Genomic DNA, 18,130 nt, shown 5'->3' with positions numbered 1-18,130 from the left:
TTAATGACGATTTTACTCGTTATTAGCATTTACAATTTTTTATAAATACATTCCTACCCTCAAAATTGAGTTTTTGCTATTTTATAATAGTGAAAAAATATAAAAAATTTTAATAATAAAATACATAACAGATGGTGCCACCAAGCTTGCTGGGAAAGTTAAGCAACTCGTTGCTTGATTTTTTTTATTCTTGACAATCTGCTATTGTCGAGAATAGGAAAACATGTGTATAAGGATTAAACAGTGATGCAAGAGATAGTAAAGGTGACATTCTATCCGTCTGGGAGACAGAACTTGCCTATTAATCCTATGTATCTGATGCCTCAGACAGAAAATTTAGACGCTTTTATACATTGTATACATGTTATCAGACTCATACTACCACACGTAACACCCATACACGTAGATATTTAATTAATTAAGTTAATAGAGCGTGTGAACGGAATGTAGGCAGACGGATGCGTCGGATCGTTGTTTTAACCGTGTGTGTTAGTATGAGGGGTGTTGTTATTTCGGGGATTGGATGTGAAGTGTTAGTATAACAAGGATGAAAAAATTAAAAAACTCTTGACATCTTATATCTAAGTTAGTAATAAATAAAGAGAAGAAACTATTCGTCACTTCCTCCTCCATAGTCGGTGACATCGCTACGGATTCCTAAACCATAAAGGAATACGTTGCCTCCGAGTCGAAGTTAGTAGCCTATTTAGGGTTTTATCCGCCGGTTTCGGTTTTCACCTGGGAAATCTATAAACTGATAACTCTGCCAGAAAGTGGGTGAACCTGCGCAACTTCTCCATTCAGGTGAAGTTGGTGGTGAAGAACAAAAAGGTTCTCTCCTACCACGCGTTTAGCAAAGTGTATGGTGTTCCACAACGCGTACTTCGTCAAATTTTCGGGGTTTCGAATGCCATTCGTCACGGAACAGTTTGCAGAATCTATATTAAATCAAGATTTATGTGCTGTGTTTTTGCATTTACTTATATGGTATAAAACCAAAAATCTGAAATTTTTAAGATAATTTAAATTTATTACCACAAGAATTTTTAAATGATTGAAAACATGAGAAAATTTGTTTAAAAAATTGACAAAAAACATTTAAAAAGAACTAGAGCAGATGTAAAGACAGGCAAGAACATAGTTTAGTTGTTTGGTTCGGTTTAGTGGTACGTATAATCTCAGTTCAAATCTTGTTTTCTTGGATAATTGAAGGAATACTGGAAATATTTTTCGTGTTTATAAATAGAAATATTTGCAATTAATCGATGTTAAGTATTGGAATATAGTTTTATGTATAATTATACTTTATAACAATTCAATTTTTTACTTCCGCTATTAAAATTGCACAAAAGATTCCACAGATGAATTAATATTTGTCATTTTATATTACTGAAAGCGAATGACGATCGAGAACCCAACGTATCGACTTAATCGAAAATGCCAGGAAGTTGTCAAAGGTGCCAATTAGACGTTTCGGCATTTCACAAAAAGGAAACAGAGATGTGTCAGACCATGTGTTTTGGGATGCAGAAGAAAAGAATCCTCGAGATGCCGTAAAACAATGTTTCGTGTTCTCAAAAGCACATTGAATGAAGGACTGTCTTTGTAATATCGTAAGATATTTTAAGATAAGCAGAAAAATAATTGAACTTTATTACTAGATCTAAAGTCACGAAGACACCAAAAACTGTACAAGTATTTATAAAAGTTATAATTTAAGATTCTCATCGCCTAGTTCTGAATATTACACAATGAACAAAAAGTAGCATTAATTTACAGAGTGAAGAAATGGATAAATGTCTACAAGTATTAACTATTGAGGAATGAATTAATTGTTCTTCGACAGATGGCGTTAAAGTTCAAGCTGCAATAGCTACGGGAATTTACTCCTGTTTTTATAAAAATGTCTTATACAATGAAAGGCATGGACGTCCCCAGAAGAGAAGAATGGGACACTTCTCAAGGATCAAGTAAAAATTCCACAAATTATAATCGCGAAAGTGGTTAAGATAGGTAATCTTATACCCTCGACCATGCGTCGCTCTGTTTGTCTTTTTGTATTGATGCAAATATTGTATTCTATAATCTACTCGTAAAAAAATCCCAAAAATTAAATAATTAAATAAAAGTTTATTTATGTAATTAATTATCTGTCTCCAAGCTTTTCTCACAACTATAAAATTTCTGCAATTGTCTATGATAAGGAGAAAAAAATTAAAAGTTGGCAACGTTTAAATAACAAAATTTAAATTTTGTCACGTGATAACTTTCTAACGTTTTAAAGAATTATTATTATTATTATTATTGTTTTATTTTTAATGTGAAACATAAAATTAATATTATAATTTATTTTATGAAGCTATTAAAATAATAATTATTATTACAATTTGATTAATAAATATGTGATATTTAAATGAGACCACATTGTCACAGATGATGTGATTGGTTAACGTTAATGATTGTTTTTAATCTAAAATTTGATTTGCTAGGTTTAATTTTTTTGTAATATTTAATTTGAATCGAATATAATGGAAGTAATTAGATAATTTAATTTAATAAATCGTGATAAATTTATTCTAAACGCAATAAAATAGCTTTAGAAATGTGATATTTACAGATTATAATTACTACGATGGTGATGTTGATGATGACGTCAAAGAATTTGTTGACAAAACTGAGGCCTTTTATGTATAAGTTATAGCTTAAACTATAACTTATTAAAGATGTTTATTGTAACATATAACGAGAGCGATAGTTTTTTTTATCAATAAATGGTCGTTTAATTCTACTATTCAACAATTTAATTATTTACCCTGCAGCGTTATAAAGTATTCTTCCCTCGTTATAACGACAATAGAAGCTCATTTGGATGAATAAAAAAAATCCATCAAATCTGTCAGTAAATTTTTTTTATCAATTATAATTAAAAACATTTGAAACTTTAATTAAATTATGCGCATTTTGCTTTATAAACACCCTGCTAAGTAGCGTTAAGAAGCACATTTTTTCCCTCGTTATAACGAATAGTTTCATCAGCAACAACAAGTTAAACTTGTTCTTACATTTCTGTTAATTATCTTAACTTGTGAATAAGATCCAAAAATTAATTAAAATTTTAAAAAAATTTAATTAAATTACTCACATTTTAAACAGTTCGTTGCCATTAACCTTGTGAATTAGAACTTTAAAACAATTTGCCTCGTTATAACGACAGTCAAATAGTTCTAAAGTCCTGTTAATTGTCTCGCCTTAAGAACAGCCAAAAAAATTATTAATTATAATTAAGAAAAACCTGGAAATTTAATTAAGTTTAGCGCACTTTGTACTGTAAACCGTTAGGTAACGTTACAAAGAATACTTCCCTCGATATAACAGTAGTAGCAGCCTTTTCCATCGAAGTTGCTCTAAATTCCTGTTAATTGTCTAACCTTATGAGCCAAAAAAAATTCGTTAATTATAATTAAGAAAAACCTGGAAATTTAATTAAATTTAGCACATTTCGTACTACAAACTGTTATTTAAGTAACGTTATAATGAATTTTTCCTTCGCTATAACACGAGCTTAAAAGAATTTAAATTCTCTCCTCGAAAATAGTGTGCCACTGGATGATAAAAATATTAAATGGCATCCATTCTTATTATCCTGGATGCCTGATAGATAATTGTAGATCCTGTATTCTAGAAGTAGAATAATAATTCGGGTAGAGGGGCCATAAAAGTTAATGGAATAAAGCAATAAAAATAACTCAAGAAACTGAATAAGTAATTATAGACAATTGATAATTCAAGGGCATACGTTTGTTATGCCTGGCATTCTAGTTAAAGGAGTTATTGATATGCAGAGGGCATAATGGGGTACTTGTTTGCATGCTCTTTCTATGGTATCCTCTGTTTACCTCTGATCTACTGAGGAGGGAGAGTCTGTGTGACGTCCTCTTTCTTTACAACAATTCCACACGTCTACTGAAAAATTTCGGTATAAAATGGCGAAATTATAGTATATAACGGGAAATTTATAATGAGGGAACACGTTAGAACTTCGATTTTACGAATCTGTAATCGAAATTTACCCGTAAGTAGCTCCAGATTGGTTTTGTTCGGTAGTTATCAACCTTTTCTGATGGTAAAGTTTTCCTCGCGCATTCCGTGGATCGAGAGCTACAGGTTGGTTGGCGTCGTCCTAGCTTCTCTGGAGGTTAGAGGTCAAGTGTAATGAATCTAGGAGATATTAACACAAAATCATTATCATTAGTGTCGTCGTAATGTCGTCGTCGTGATAAATACATAAAGATAAAAATCAATAAATTTATATCTTTGATTCATAATAATAATTCGGTCACGTGATAAATATAAAAATTACATTAGGGCCTATTTTTTATTTATTTAATGTATTTAAATAGCCTTAAGACAGAAGTAATTTGATTTTATTGATGTTGTTCTCTATTTAAAAAATAAAATAATAATAATAATAATATAGTGTAATAAAGCGATAAAACGTGTCACGAGCCTTCTATTTATACATATACAGAGGGAACGAAATGATTTGATTGTGACGTAATCGGGATAAATCCCCGTTACGTCATCCGTTTGGAGTCACGTGGCTAAAATTTCACTCACGGATTCAAGCCACGTGATAAAAGAAAACAGTCCGGCTCGAGTCACGCGGTTATAAATTTTACACCCAATTTTAAGTCACGTGATTAGAAATTTCACTCTCAATTCGAGCCACGTGATTGAAAAACACGTCGGGTGAAGTCACGTGATTGGACATTTCGCTCCTGGATTTGATTCACGTGGGTGAAAACGCGCTGATTGGCTCACGTGGTTAGAAATTTCACATCTAATTCGTGATTTAAAACAGGGAGTCACGTGATAGATTCGAGCTACATCATAAGAAGTCAGCCTCAGTCACGTGACGGAGAGCTCGACTCACGTGATCAATTTTCATCGGTATGAACCGGTCTTTAATTTAGGCATAATTACAATTATTAGGGCCACCATTAAAGGCATTTTTTTAAAGGAAAAAAGTTTTTACGATCGATTTGAAAATCCGATTTGAATGAAATAAATCCTTCTAATTGAGTAATAATAATAATAAATTCCAGTTTTATAACTAATTAACTTCCCTCCCCCCATAGAAAATTTTAATTAAAATGTAAATAATCCAATTAAATTTGAAATTTCTGCCGTCTAGAAGGTTGAAAAGTGAACGGTAGTTATATTTACGTCACTACTCTTCAACCTGTAGATCGCGACCTACGACAGTGTAAAGGGTGGCTCAAAAGTCGGTTAACCTTTACAAAGGCCGAATTACCTTCTCGTTCGAAATTTTAAACACTTAATCGCTCCTACATCGAAAATGCTTTGTTCAAAACTCAGTTTACCGTTCGTATAAATAACTCTACTGGTGCCGTCGACTGACTTTTGGGTTATCTTGTGTATAAATTTTTATAAAATTCATCTCTTTTAAAAAAGAATTACGTGCCTAAAGGGTGGCCCGAAAGTCGATTAACCATCGAAAGACTAAATTTATGTAGAAAGGATCATCAAAATTAGTTCGAAACTTCCCAACCTTTTCTGGATGGAAGCTCGCGTGTATGTACTTCGTAGATCGCGGGCTACGGGTTGGGAAATTGGATCTTAGGCGCTATATTAAGGGTTTTTTTGTGTTTTGTTTCGTTTTTTTTCTTATAAACGGAAACTTAACTAAGTACGTCTAGAAATTATTTAATTATAATACGAAAAAGCACGAAATTTTACCTAAAAATTAAGGTATTAAAGAGTAGAGTCGATTCCGTTCGAGCGATTCGGGGGAGAAGGGGGGAGTAAGTTCAGTGTAAAGAGCAATTTAGCCATTGTCCCGCCCCCCTGATTGATGGCAGCGAAACAAACGATTCCAACCCCCAAATTTTCGGCCACGTTTCCCGGCAACAATGCGCCACGAGGTTATACGCGGGTTTAAAGTCCGAGACGAATAAAAAGCCAAAAGCCCACGGACATAAAAAGGACCCCCGGTTCCTTGCGAATGTCTTTAGTACCAGGTTCTCAAGGATACCCCCTCCGATTGCCGAATGTATTGTTGAACTGTTCTACCACTCACTCCCCTTCTTTTCCTTATCGGGATGGCCATCTTCTGCCCAAAAACTCGGCCCTTTTAAAAAGGGGAAGAAATTGTCTTGATCTTTATCTGACGGTCTCTCTCTTGTTCCTAGTCTATGTGAGGTTTACCGAATTTTCGGGGGTAGATAACATCTCCTCGCCAGATTGGGGAACAGCGGGGGTGTTGCAAGTTCGGTTCACTACATCCACCTGCTTCTTTATGCTTGGAAAATGGAGAATCTGTATTAAAATCCCTTGTTTTTTTAGGGTTTTTTCGGGTTGAAAAAAACCCCTAAAATTCGGCGTAGTTGCGCCGAAATTGGGTCATAATTCGAGCCCATGTTTATGGGGGTTTTATTATAAATCCGTGATTAAATTTGGGCTTTCTCGAATGACAAGACCTCTGTGGAACATTTTCGAGGGGCCCTACGCGTAAAATTGACCCAAACAATTAGAATTGAACCCACTACGAAGCTCGAATTAAGCCCACAAATTCCGAACTCGTAAGTGGGTCGGGCAATTCCATACAATTAAAAAAAATAAGGTTTATTTAACGCAAAAGGTCTTTATAAAGTTTATTTTTAGCGTTTCACGCACAAAATTTTGATTTAAACCATGAGAATTTGACCCTAGACTAAGCTTCAGTCATTAAACGATAAATTCAAGTGTTTTCGAGTATAATACTTATAAAGAGGCCCTTATAAAACGTTCTACGAGGGCCTCCTATACAAGAATATGATCCAAACAATGAAAACTGAGTCCAAATAGAAGAGTTTATAAGATTTTTGGTTCATACAAGTGTTAATGAAGGGCCTCAAATGTGAGTTTATGAAGCAAACAATGGGTCTAGTTATAATTTTTTACGTTTCACGTAGCCAAAGGGGGCGAAATTTTTGTATTTTTGACAGAATTAATAGAAGAAAAGTGCATATTTTACCTATACAAAAGCATTTTTTTTTAAAGGGGGTGGGCGAATGTTTTTGTCTGGTGAAAAATTCGAAATGACTTTATCGATGCCTTTAACTCTTATACAAAGGATCCTCTTGTCGAAAGCTTAACAAGAGGAGATTTTGATCTGAGATGCGAATCACTACTCCTCTGATAAGCGTTAAAAGGCTATTTAGGTCGTCCCTCATGATGTTTCTTCAGCCACGTGCAGCTCTCTATCACAAGTGACCATCACTAAGTCTTCGAGGGGAGCCGATTAAGATACCCTCTATTCTTTTTTCATCTAAAATTACTGAAACTAAACCTGTTCTATGGAGTTTCCCACAGGTTTCGACTTCGTTGAAGAGACTTTTTTATCGTCGATACACTGCCACAAGTTGTGATTTTGTTAAGTAAATTCTGCAAGTATCTTCAAAGTAAATTAGTTTGTCTAAGTTCTATCTAAACATCAGGTAAAAGAAGGTAAATTTACCTGATTTCGTCTGTAAATTTGCCTGTCTGTTCTCTTTTAAGTTCACTTCTTTTCTCTGTAAATTTACATCAAAGAAATTAAAAAATGTTACTTGACTTTTGGGCCACCCTGTCGATACAGAAGACCTTACTAAAGGGGTCTTCTGTATCCTTCATCGTAATGGAAAAACTACCATTAAACTTGGTTCGAATATGCTATTTAATGGTAAACTAAATGGACCAAAAGTCGGTTGAACACTATAAATCTTCGACTTCTTCTTTCTTGTGTAACTTTAACCGAGAGGTCACCTGACTTTTGGACCACCCCGTCGACGAAGAAACGTAAGAAGACCTTCTTAAAGATGTCCCATCCTCTATCTCTATGGAAAAAATACCATTTAACTTGTTTATTTATTAACTCGATCAATTACACTTTACATTATAAACACGAGAATTAATGATCCAGTTAGGAATTTCACAGAGGATCTTGCGTCAATACCCCAATTGACAGGTGAAAGAGATCCAAAAATGGACCTTGGCATCATTATATAATGACATAGTCAAGAATTTTAATATTTCAGAGCTCAGGAGGGGAGGAGAGAAAAAAAAAACCTGCAAACTACTTACTTACAGGTGGAAGGGAAGGACAGTAAAGGGGGGAGGAAATTGTCTGTATGTATGTATGTACGTACAGTGCACAGATGAAACCCTATCAATAAAAAAACACCGGTTATTAAGACCATAAAAACAAAGTGTAGCAGCTGCTTGGCTGGTAACAGACATGACACTCCAGACCTTGAAGTTGCGGTGGACCACCCCAGATTGTAAAGTTTAAAGACGAACGGTAATTATTAACATCTGCTACCCCACCACCAAAAAAAAAAAAAAAATGGGGGCCTTCAAACCGGTTGGCGTTCTACAAATCTCGCTTTCTCTCCCCCCCCTTCCTCTCTTCTCCTCGTCGATTTTTGTAGGCAAAAACTTAGTTTAAGTAGTCCCGGGCGCGTGCCGGATTTACTTCCCTCCCCCCTTGCTGCTACCATCTGTATAACGAAGCCACATCTACGATAATAATAAAGCAGGGGGTAGTAATTATAGGTGGGCAATTGCTTCCGCATTGCTCTACCTTCACCCCGGGTGATTTCGTAAATGTTCTTTGTTTCCCGAGTTTGTTTCTCGTGATAAACCCTTGGTATTGGTGCCTTCTGCTCTTTTCGAGGTCCTCCTCTTGGATTTTTGGAGATAATTAAAGGGTTCACTTGCTATGAGATTAAATTATTTGGATGAATGAGTGGCATTGGTAAGCCATAATGGACTCGCTGGCTCCTGTGTATTATCGTCTTTAGGTGGACTTTGTAGATTGAAAAAGCTTCCCCTTATCTTCGTAAATCTAAGCTTAGAGAGTTGAATAGCTTTCTAATTTATATCAACATTATTATTTCCCATTGCTTATGGTTTCTAAAGGTTTCTTAAAGCATGAAACCCTTTAAAAACTCAAATATACACCTTAAACTCTAAGGAATTCAGCGTGAAATTCCAAGCAATTTACACTAAAATTTACATTTTACATAATTTTCTAAACTCGAATTAACTCTAAAGTCTCTATTTTTCAAAATAATACCTTAATTTACAAACAAGAACCAGAAATTTAGCCAAAAAACAAAGAAAATAGACGAAATTAACCATGCAAGATCTTCATTGGGCACAGCTCATTTACATAAACAGATAGAGGAATTTAACTACAATGATGAGTTTTTATGGCATTTTTTTAATTATTTTTTTTGCGGATTTCCATTTATAAATCCTCAAATATATAATCTTTAAGGCAACACGTAATTACAAAAAAAAAAGATAATTTAATATGATGTTCAATCTTGTCCAAGAGATATTATCTTCAACCAGATCTGAGCACTTGTCAGACTTGAAGTATGGGCCCTTTATCAAGGACGCCTACCACGTGGCGCCACGTGCGAATCAACAAATTCTAATCACGTTGAAGGGCCTAAAAAATTGCATCTGCCGATTGTATACAGGTGGTGCATAAATTGATACGTCAAAGAGGTGTGGTGCTGAAAGCATGCCATCCCTCACTGTAACAATGGATCTATCCTGTTGGGTATGTGTTTAAGTCTATAAACTAGTGTCGTGTGACCACCCATTGAAAGAATTCTTATTTTTATATATAGAAAGAGAGAATTCCTTAAATTGAAGCGTTGGGCACGACCTAATCAATTTTATTCCCCCTTGCAGCGCGTTAAGCGTTTCTGAACGTCCCTCTTTGAAGGTGTTCATGGCTTATTTCGTGCCGTGTTCGTGCCAAATTCTGGTTTTTACGGGTGTGCCAAAGATTTAATACTTCTGTAAACATCGTGCTACAGATGTGGCCTACTTACCTGTTCTGATTTAAAAGGGTTTTTTTTATACCCCCCTCTCTGTTCTACTTTTAATTCTAATTTACATTGAGAATTTTAAGTGACAATACGTAAATTTACAAATAATATCTTAAATTTAAGCCTTAGTATGTAAATTAATTGCTTATTTATAGAAATAAATGAAGAGGTAAGGCTTAAAGACCAGGGTTCGGACCCCATACAACTAAATACTCGAGTAAGTTCCGAATCTACTTCTTTAGATTGACATATAGTTTATAGGTTTATATCGAAAATCGTAGGTTCGGATCCTACTTGAATAGGATCCGAACCTACGTCTACATAAATTGAATTTATTTGCTATACGGTTTACGTCCAAATTCGTGGATCACAACCCATGTTTTCGAGCACATACATTGAGTTTTATTAAAAGTCGTGGGTTCGGACCCTATACTTTCTAAACATCCGAGTGAGATCTGTGCCATACTGCGTATAGATCTAGTTTATATATTATGATTTATATTCGTCGTGGGTTCGGACCTTACCGAATAAATATTCGAGTAAGATCCGAACCCACGTCTTCGGATGAGTACATATAAATTGAGTTTTGATGCTGTACTTTGCATTCAGGTTGTATTTTTTAATTATAATTATAAAAATTCCATGATAATATCCTAATTATAATTAAATTAACACGATTAATTAGATTCGTGTCTTAATTAAGAAACCATGGAGTGCCAATTACCATTAAAGGAAAACACAATTTAATAATTAAAAACTTTTGCTCGTACTTTTATTAATTTATATTCTAACTACAATTAAATGAAAACAATTAAAATTAAATATTTACATTTCATAATTTAGAGGCCCTCTGAGGCCCCTCCGCTTTGTATTACGGTACCCAATAAGAGCCTAAAAATATTTGCTCACATTACTGCATCGTTGTACTTTTTTCTATGATTTTTATTTTACTTGAATGGGATCATCCCTATCATCCTCATCAACCTGTGGATTAAGAATCTCCCAAGGGGTGCTTCGTGCTTGTGATTCTCCTCTGTAGACTTAATACGCTTGGGTTATTTACAGTTTTGGGCCTACTACCAAGGCCGCCACACCTCATCGGGCCCCAGACGATGAGGAAGTTTAGGGTCGGGATGGTGGCACAGGGGGCCAACGAATTCCTTGGGTCGGTTGGATAAATCCAATGGCAGATTTATGACAGGTAAACATTGGCACTTTTCGGGCATCACTAAGGCCAACTGGCCGTTTGGTAGTCTGCTGACGATTAAAGGAACCACTTTGGGGTCGTCGCGTTTTGTCTCCGCTTCCGGTTTGGCCTCTTCTTCCTCTGGACGGAGTGAAGATAAGCAACCGCCCAGGTGAGTCAATAACCTGGATTTTAGTGAGGGGTCCACTTTTGGATCCTCGGAAAAGTAGCGGTCCACTTCCCTCGTGCATTCCTCAAACCCGGCTCGGAATTTCGAGGTGTAAATATCTGAAATGAAACACGAGAAATTCAGAAAATTCCTATTTAAATACGTGAAATATTTTCGTTCTGTTGAGATTTCGTAAGGACCCGAGGAGGCCCCTTAATCTCGTACCAAATAGTAATACAGTAAGTTTAAATACGAGAGGCATCAAGCCGAATACTCTAGAGTAAAGCTCTAAACTTGTAATCTCGTCGTAAAGAATTATCCTCGTAAAGTGAGGCCCTAAGCTGTGTCGTTGTAAAGTAAGGCTCTAAGTTTATTCTCGATGGATAAAATCCTAAGCTGTATTTTTGTATAACGAGGCCTCATAAAGTGGGCCCTAAGCAGAACCTCATAAAATGAAAACTTAAGTTATATCTTTGTAGAATGAGGCCCTAAGCTGTACCTTCGTAAAGTGAAGCCCTAAACTGTTTCCTCATAAAGTGAGGCCCTAAGCAGAAGGTCGTGAAACGAAACCCTAATCGGCATCGTCGTAGAGTGAAGCCGCCCTAAAAAAAAGCGAGGCCCTAAGCCGCATTCTCGTCGAAAGAGCATGTTTAGCTGCGTAAATCCAGCTAAATATAATAAAAATACGGGCCCCAAATTCCGTATTACACGAGAAAAAAAATCCCCACACACACAAGAAGAAAAAAAAAACCTGCTTTTACCTTTTTTATCTTGTCCCTGAAGGGTTTGAAGGTGTCTGACAGCCATTTCCAAGATGTCCGCCTTCTCTAACTTGGAGTGTCGAGGGTTCTGGAAGATAGAAAAAAAATGAATATTAACACCCCCTTATCATCTCATCGGCACTTTTTAAGCCTTTCTGTGATTAAAGGTGATGATAGGTAACGCCCTTGCCCTGCAGAGATTTACGACAGCTTCGGCCCTTGATATCTGATAAGTCGGAGGGGCACGTCGCGTGAGACAAATTTTATTATTGGTGTTAATCATCCAGTCGGAAGCTTTCAACCCTTACTCTTTAGGGAAAACCCCCTAATTACTGAAAAATCACGTGCCTGATAAACCCATCAGGGCGTTAGGGTTTGGGCTTAATCGGCATGTTTGGTTTAATTTTGTTTAATCTTAATTGCAAATTAACTGCTTTTTTAATTATTATTATTATTTTAAATCGTGACGTCACTCTCGAAGGCCGGTAATTTTGAAAATCTCGGCTACGTCACACTCGACGGATTGTGACAGTTAAAACGGATGATTTTTCGTTGTTGTGTCGTTAAGAGGTTTTTTTTAAATTTAAATTTAAAAAAGGGATATTTGTATTGTTACGTCATAAAAAGTTTAAAATCAGTTACACTTGTTTGTTACGTCATTAAAAAGTCTTAAACAACATTTTCATTGTTGCGTCATTGAAGTTTTTTAAAATGGAATATTTATATTGTTGCGTCATTAAAAATGTTTAATTGATTATTCTCATTGTTACGTCATTTAAAAAGTTTAAAAACAACGAAATATTTTCATTGTTACGTCATTTAAAAGTGTAAAACAACGTAATATTTTCATTGTTACGTCATTCAAAGGTGTAAAACAACGGAATATTTTTACTATTACGTCATTTAGAAGTGTAAAACTACGGAATATTTTCATTGTTACGTCATAAAAGTACATCGTGACGTTAAAGTTTTGATTGTTTTGCGTGTTATGTCGTAAAAAAGTGGTTTAAACTACCAAAACATGTTCATAAAACGTGTTTCGTGTCTGTTTACCAATAAAAAAAAGGGTAAGATACTGACCTGTGTTTCTTGTTTGACCGTATCCAAGATAAGTGACTTCAATTCGCATAAGCTTTTATTTATTCTCGCCCTTCTCTTCTTCTCCATCAAAGGTTTCGATGCCTGAAAAATACAAAAATCCACCATTTTGACAAAGGTACAAAGAAAGACCCTTAAATGGGCCTTAACCCTTTAATGAGATTTTCACACAGTTAAGCCCATTTCACACCAGATCGATCAAGTGACGCCCGACACCGTTACTCAGATAAACACACCCGTCAATGGAAGTAAATGACTGATGGACAGGATCTCCCTCCACCATTTCCACTTATCCATCACGCGCTCTCTTTCACGCCCATCGTTTACTACAACACTGCCCATAATTAAGGGCATTTTATGGTAGATTTGTGACAATATCACACTGGAAACCATCGAAATTGAATTTGAACCGCGTGTTTTTGGGCATTCTATCCGATTTCGAGGAAGAATCGCGCGAGCATTATGGCAAAAATATGCCCTGATTTTCAATTTTTGGAGTTCCGGAGCGGTGTAAGAGTGGCATCATTTCAGAAATTTCGCCAAAAAATTCCAATTTCAGAGATCGAGGGGTGAGGAATTCCGGTGTTAACGCTTCGAAATCGTAGTTCGCGTTGAAGATGCTGAAGATCGAAGCGATGTAAAACCTCCGAAGTGGATTTTTTTGGGGAATCTAAGGGGTGCAGTGTCTAGTTTTGACGCTTTGAAACAGGGAAACAAACACTACAAATACAAAAAGAAGGAGGAAAGTAAGAAAATAAACAAGACCTCACCCTTCTGTTTTCACTGGGCCTTATACCTAGTCCCAACGGTTTTTCGGCTGGCAACGTCATCCTGTCCAAACACTTGACTGCTCTAACGATAAGTGTATAGCCGTCAGGTGAAATAGCTAAGTTAACAATCGCTTCCTCTCTCTACCAATCGCCGTCCTCCTCCCCTTCTTCCGCTCTGTCTTTGATTGGTCTAAACCGCTGGTTCCCGCTCTCTTTTTGTCTCCGCTTCGCACGTGTTCCTCGTGAAACGGTTGCAACACGCGCTCTTCCACATAAACGTAACAGGTGTTCCCTCACGCGCCATTAATCAACCCCCTTGCAAGAATCGTATAGTTTTTTTTTTAATATTTAAAATCGAGCGGCACGTGTGTTGTGTGTTGGTCTTTTCAGTCTCTGGTGTTTTCTCACGTTCTTTTCGGTCACGTGATTAGACGGCTCGTACGTGTGACGTGTGTAGTTTGAGGTAGAAGACGAGATTTGTACGGTCACGCGACTTCGTAATGAAATTCTGCGTGATGTAAAAGGATACGTGATCGGCATTAGCTTAACCTAGAAATTAGGGGACAACACAAGTGTACCGGCGCGTGACTCAGACTATAATCGTCTTATTTTGGCCTCAGTCACGCGTTAGTTTTGTCTTTCGGCTAACGTTTTTTAGTGTACAACTCTACAATCTTCACCCTGTTAAACTTTCTACAGGTGTTATATTGTTATCATCCGTAATCATGCAATCTTCCAGCATCTTCGGTAGTTTCGACTGGTGTTTCGGGTGTGTGCGTGTGCGTGTGTGATAACGATTCAAACGTTGGATAATTATACCTGAATATTTTAACCTTAAATTAGAATTTATTGCGCAATGTAGTCACTTGATCACCCGCTGAAAATATAAAAGCTTTCAATTAAGATTTAATTTAACACTTAGTCGCGAAATCACCCCCTAAATGTTTAGTCATGTGATTATCCAAGCCTTAAATCAGGACCGAACGTGCCCTTTAATCATGCAATCGTTCCCTAAAAGTATAAAATCTTAAATAAAGTTTCAACACTCACACGATCACCCCTCAAAAACACTGTATTTGTAGTAGTTCGAATTCAATGTGTAATTTACTCACTTAATGTTGCTAGTCACCTGATCAATGCACATTCCGTTCATTTAATGTGATGTCACGCGACACACGACCGAGTTTTGTCACGTGTTGCATCACGCGCGTACACCCCACGCTTCGAACCGATCACACTTAAAGTAATTCGAACTGTCACGCACGAACACGTGAATCCACGTCGCGTGTACGCACGACACGATCACGAAATGCGCATTTCGACGAGCGAAAAACGCTAAACCGGGGTAGGGGAACGAAAAACTAATCACGAGATCTCGAGTCGCTCGAGCGTGTAACATTTTAAACAGTGTTTGTTAGCTTATTTATGTGTTTATCTTCGACCCCGCTGCAGCAATCGAAGAGTTTGAAGCAACAAAGAACGAGTGGATGCAAAGTAAACACAGCAAAACACTATCCCGGATCTTGGTTTTTTTTATTCTTGTATCCAGCACAATATCACGTGGCAGGGTGAGCCAAATATAGTAAGAGCGGGGACGATGAATAGGGTTCATTGTGGGCCTCTGGCATAGAGGTGTAAGGTGCACAAGAAGCGCACTTAATCCTTCCTGGGTCTGAAAGGGGTGGAATTCTCCACGCGGTGGATAGTGAAAGGGAGCTGCGTGCGTGCAAATACCGACAACACCAGCTTTCACAATCGTTCCTGTGTGCTGCAGATGTCGGATTTCGTGTTCCATTGACTGGCTTGACCGAGGCCTGTCCGAATTACTTTCTCTTTGTTTGCCCAACTAAAACGTGTGCGAAATCGTCACGTGACGACACGTTTATTTCTTGTCTCGAGGCCTTTTTTTTGCGCCTTTATTCTTTTCGTTTTTATCGCGTGTCACACAATACCTAGCAGCTTCGCACTTTTAAGGATCTCGGACACGTGTAAACGTACTCTTGCCAACATTCGATCTGACTCTACGCGTGATAAAGGCCCTAAGTTGTAAAACTGAGAAGTTTTAGGCCCCTCTCGTAACTTGAAACAGCCAGTGGGACGTAGATTCAAGCGTTTTAATGATCGAAATGTACGACGTGACGTCTCGGTGTACCATATAAAGGCATGAACGGCAACGATTAAAATGCACCGTAAAGTTCCGTAAAATGAGCATAAATTGTCGTTAAAGGTATAAAATGGTAATTATTTTACCTTTGTTTTATGAAATAGTAGCTACTTTACCCCTTCTTGCCATACGTTTCTTTTTGCCTTTCACAGCCTCATTATGCCTCTCCTGTCATATGCCTCTTTATGCCTTTCACATTTTTATAAAACGGCAACCTCTTTATACGCCTTTTACGCCCGACATCATCGGGCATTAGGGGCATTACTCATATTTTATAATACTCTATTCGATGCCCTCACTACTCTTCATTCCACTCTCCATTTTCCTGAAATCGGCAATTGTTCACGTCTGGATTTTTTTTCATGGATTTTTCACTTTCTCTTTCACCATTCTATTCCTGGATCCACTTTCTTCAGTAGAGAAAGCTCCTTGCAACAGCAACAGCAGCAGCAGCAGCAGCAGCAACAGAAGAAGAAGAAGGAAGGAAAAAAAATAACAAGAATCTCTTTAATCATCCATCCTCGGTCGGGCGACGACAGAAGATTCTATTCATGCAGTGCTTTTTTTTTTATTTCTAGTGGGTCCTGCCCACGGATCAAAGAGGGGGGCAAGTAATTGATGGATGCGGCGAATTCCTTTAAATGTCGGAACTGGTCACGTGACGCCATCTGAAAGCCGTACTTAAACATTCCCCAGATGATCCGCGTGACGTTTGGCGGACTTAAACGTAACGTGGAGGTTTAAGTGGTTCATTTTTAAGCTGGGAGTGGCGCAATTACGGTGGCAAAAATCGCCTCTCGCATTTCTAAGCGTGCCTAACTTTCCGAAGCCGCGCGCTAAGAATGTCGCGCGGTTTCGGGGGGGGGGGGAGAGCCGGGAGACCACGTGACCAGCAAGTATGCCGGACGCATTGTCGATTTTTACCTAACCACGTGAAGCAATTAGGTCTCAGGGCCATCACGTGACTCGGCATCCAGCGGCGATAAGAGCAGAAAAGGGAAGTAGTGGTAGTAGTAGTAAACAAGCATGTCCCTGCTCGGAAGGAGAAGAACCACAAAGAAAGTAAGGGGGAAAGGGGCAGGGGAGAGGAAAAATAAAAAAAAAAGTTGTGTCGTCCTTTCATGCGTTTGCGGGGTACAGCACGTGTCCAGACTTCTTTGAACTGTGCGGCCTATGCTAAGGCACGCGGTGCCGATGTAATGGGACACCCCCTGTTTTTTTTTTTTTTTTTTCAGATCCGTTAGTACTTCTGCCTTTGTCAAGTGAGCAACAGGTCGTGAGAATGTTTCTGCAGCTGTCATGCAACACGAAAAAATCTCTGGTACATCTGCAACTGGGTATGAGTCACGTGAAACACCTTTGCCAAATCTCTTTGCCTTTTTCCTATTGTCGAGCCACAATGCTAACAGCGAGGATACAAGGGGGAAAAAACGGTCTTGCGATAATAATAATAAAAAAGGAAGCTTAAATCGACGTGTCGGAAAGTACGTCACGTGACAGTTTATATTTGCGCGTCATTTTTCACGCGACGGATTACTGTGTCTTGCGTGACGACAGTGATGAGGTGCGAAGGAATTCACGTGATTCTAACCGAAATGGATTGTTTAAATTAAGAAATTTACACACGTAATCCATTCTTGGTGATCTAGGATTAATTCCTACCAGTTGAAGATCCCCAAGATTTGACGGTGGATGCCAGTTTTGCCATTCTTTTAATGTTTAAATTTTTGAGCCGTAGTTGAACGCACGTGGAATACTGTTTTTAATGTTGTTTTATACCCATTTTTGATTGTTTTTATGCTTTAATATGACCTGCTTTTGCTATGTTTTATGCTGCTGACACTTATGTTTTTATGCTGTAATACGCTTAATATTTGATGTTTTGTATGCTTTGACGCATCCAATTTTCATGTTTTTGTACTGTGCTAAGCCTGATTTCTGTTGTTTTTATGCTGTAACACGCCTAATTTTGCTGTTTTCTGCTGTGATGCAATTCAATTTTTACCGGTTTTATGCTCTAATATACCCAAATTTTACAGTTTTTATGCTACGACATGTCCAATTTTTGCTGCTCTTTATGTTTTTGTATGCTGCA

The 18,130-nt window shown here is 37.4% G+C and overlaps 1 protein-coding gene across 1 annotated transcript; it reads right to left on the bottom strand.

Moving 5' to 3' along the window:
• Window positions 1-10,821: 10,821 nt before the first annotated feature.
• On the bottom strand, window positions 10,822-13,948 carry LOC111632136 (transcription factor HES-4-like). Its single transcript, XM_023376510.1, has 4 exons — window positions 13,872-13,948; window positions 13,084-13,185; window positions 12,004-12,091; window positions 10,822-11,361 (listed from the first exon to the last, which is right to left on the bottom strand). The coding sequence occupies exons 1-4, from the start codon at window positions 13,929-13,931 to the stop codon at window positions 10,964-10,966; spliced, it is 648 nt and encodes a 215-aa protein (XP_023232278.1). The 5' UTR covers window positions 13,932-13,948; the 3' UTR covers window positions 10,822-10,963.
• Window positions 13,949-18,130: the final 4,182 nt, after the last annotated feature.

The sequence above is a fragment of the Centruroides sculpturatus genome, unplaced genomic scaffold, assembly GCF_000671375.1.
Source record: "Centruroides sculpturatus isolate CEXI.00-Female unplaced genomic scaffold, Cexi_2.0 scaffold711, whole genome shotgun sequence".
Lineage (NCBI taxonomy): Eukaryota > Metazoa > Arthropoda > Arachnida > Scorpiones > Buthidae > Centruroides > Centruroides sculpturatus.
The sequence above is the reverse complement of the archived record's forward strand: the minus strand, read 5'-3'. Positions and strand labels throughout refer to the sequence as shown.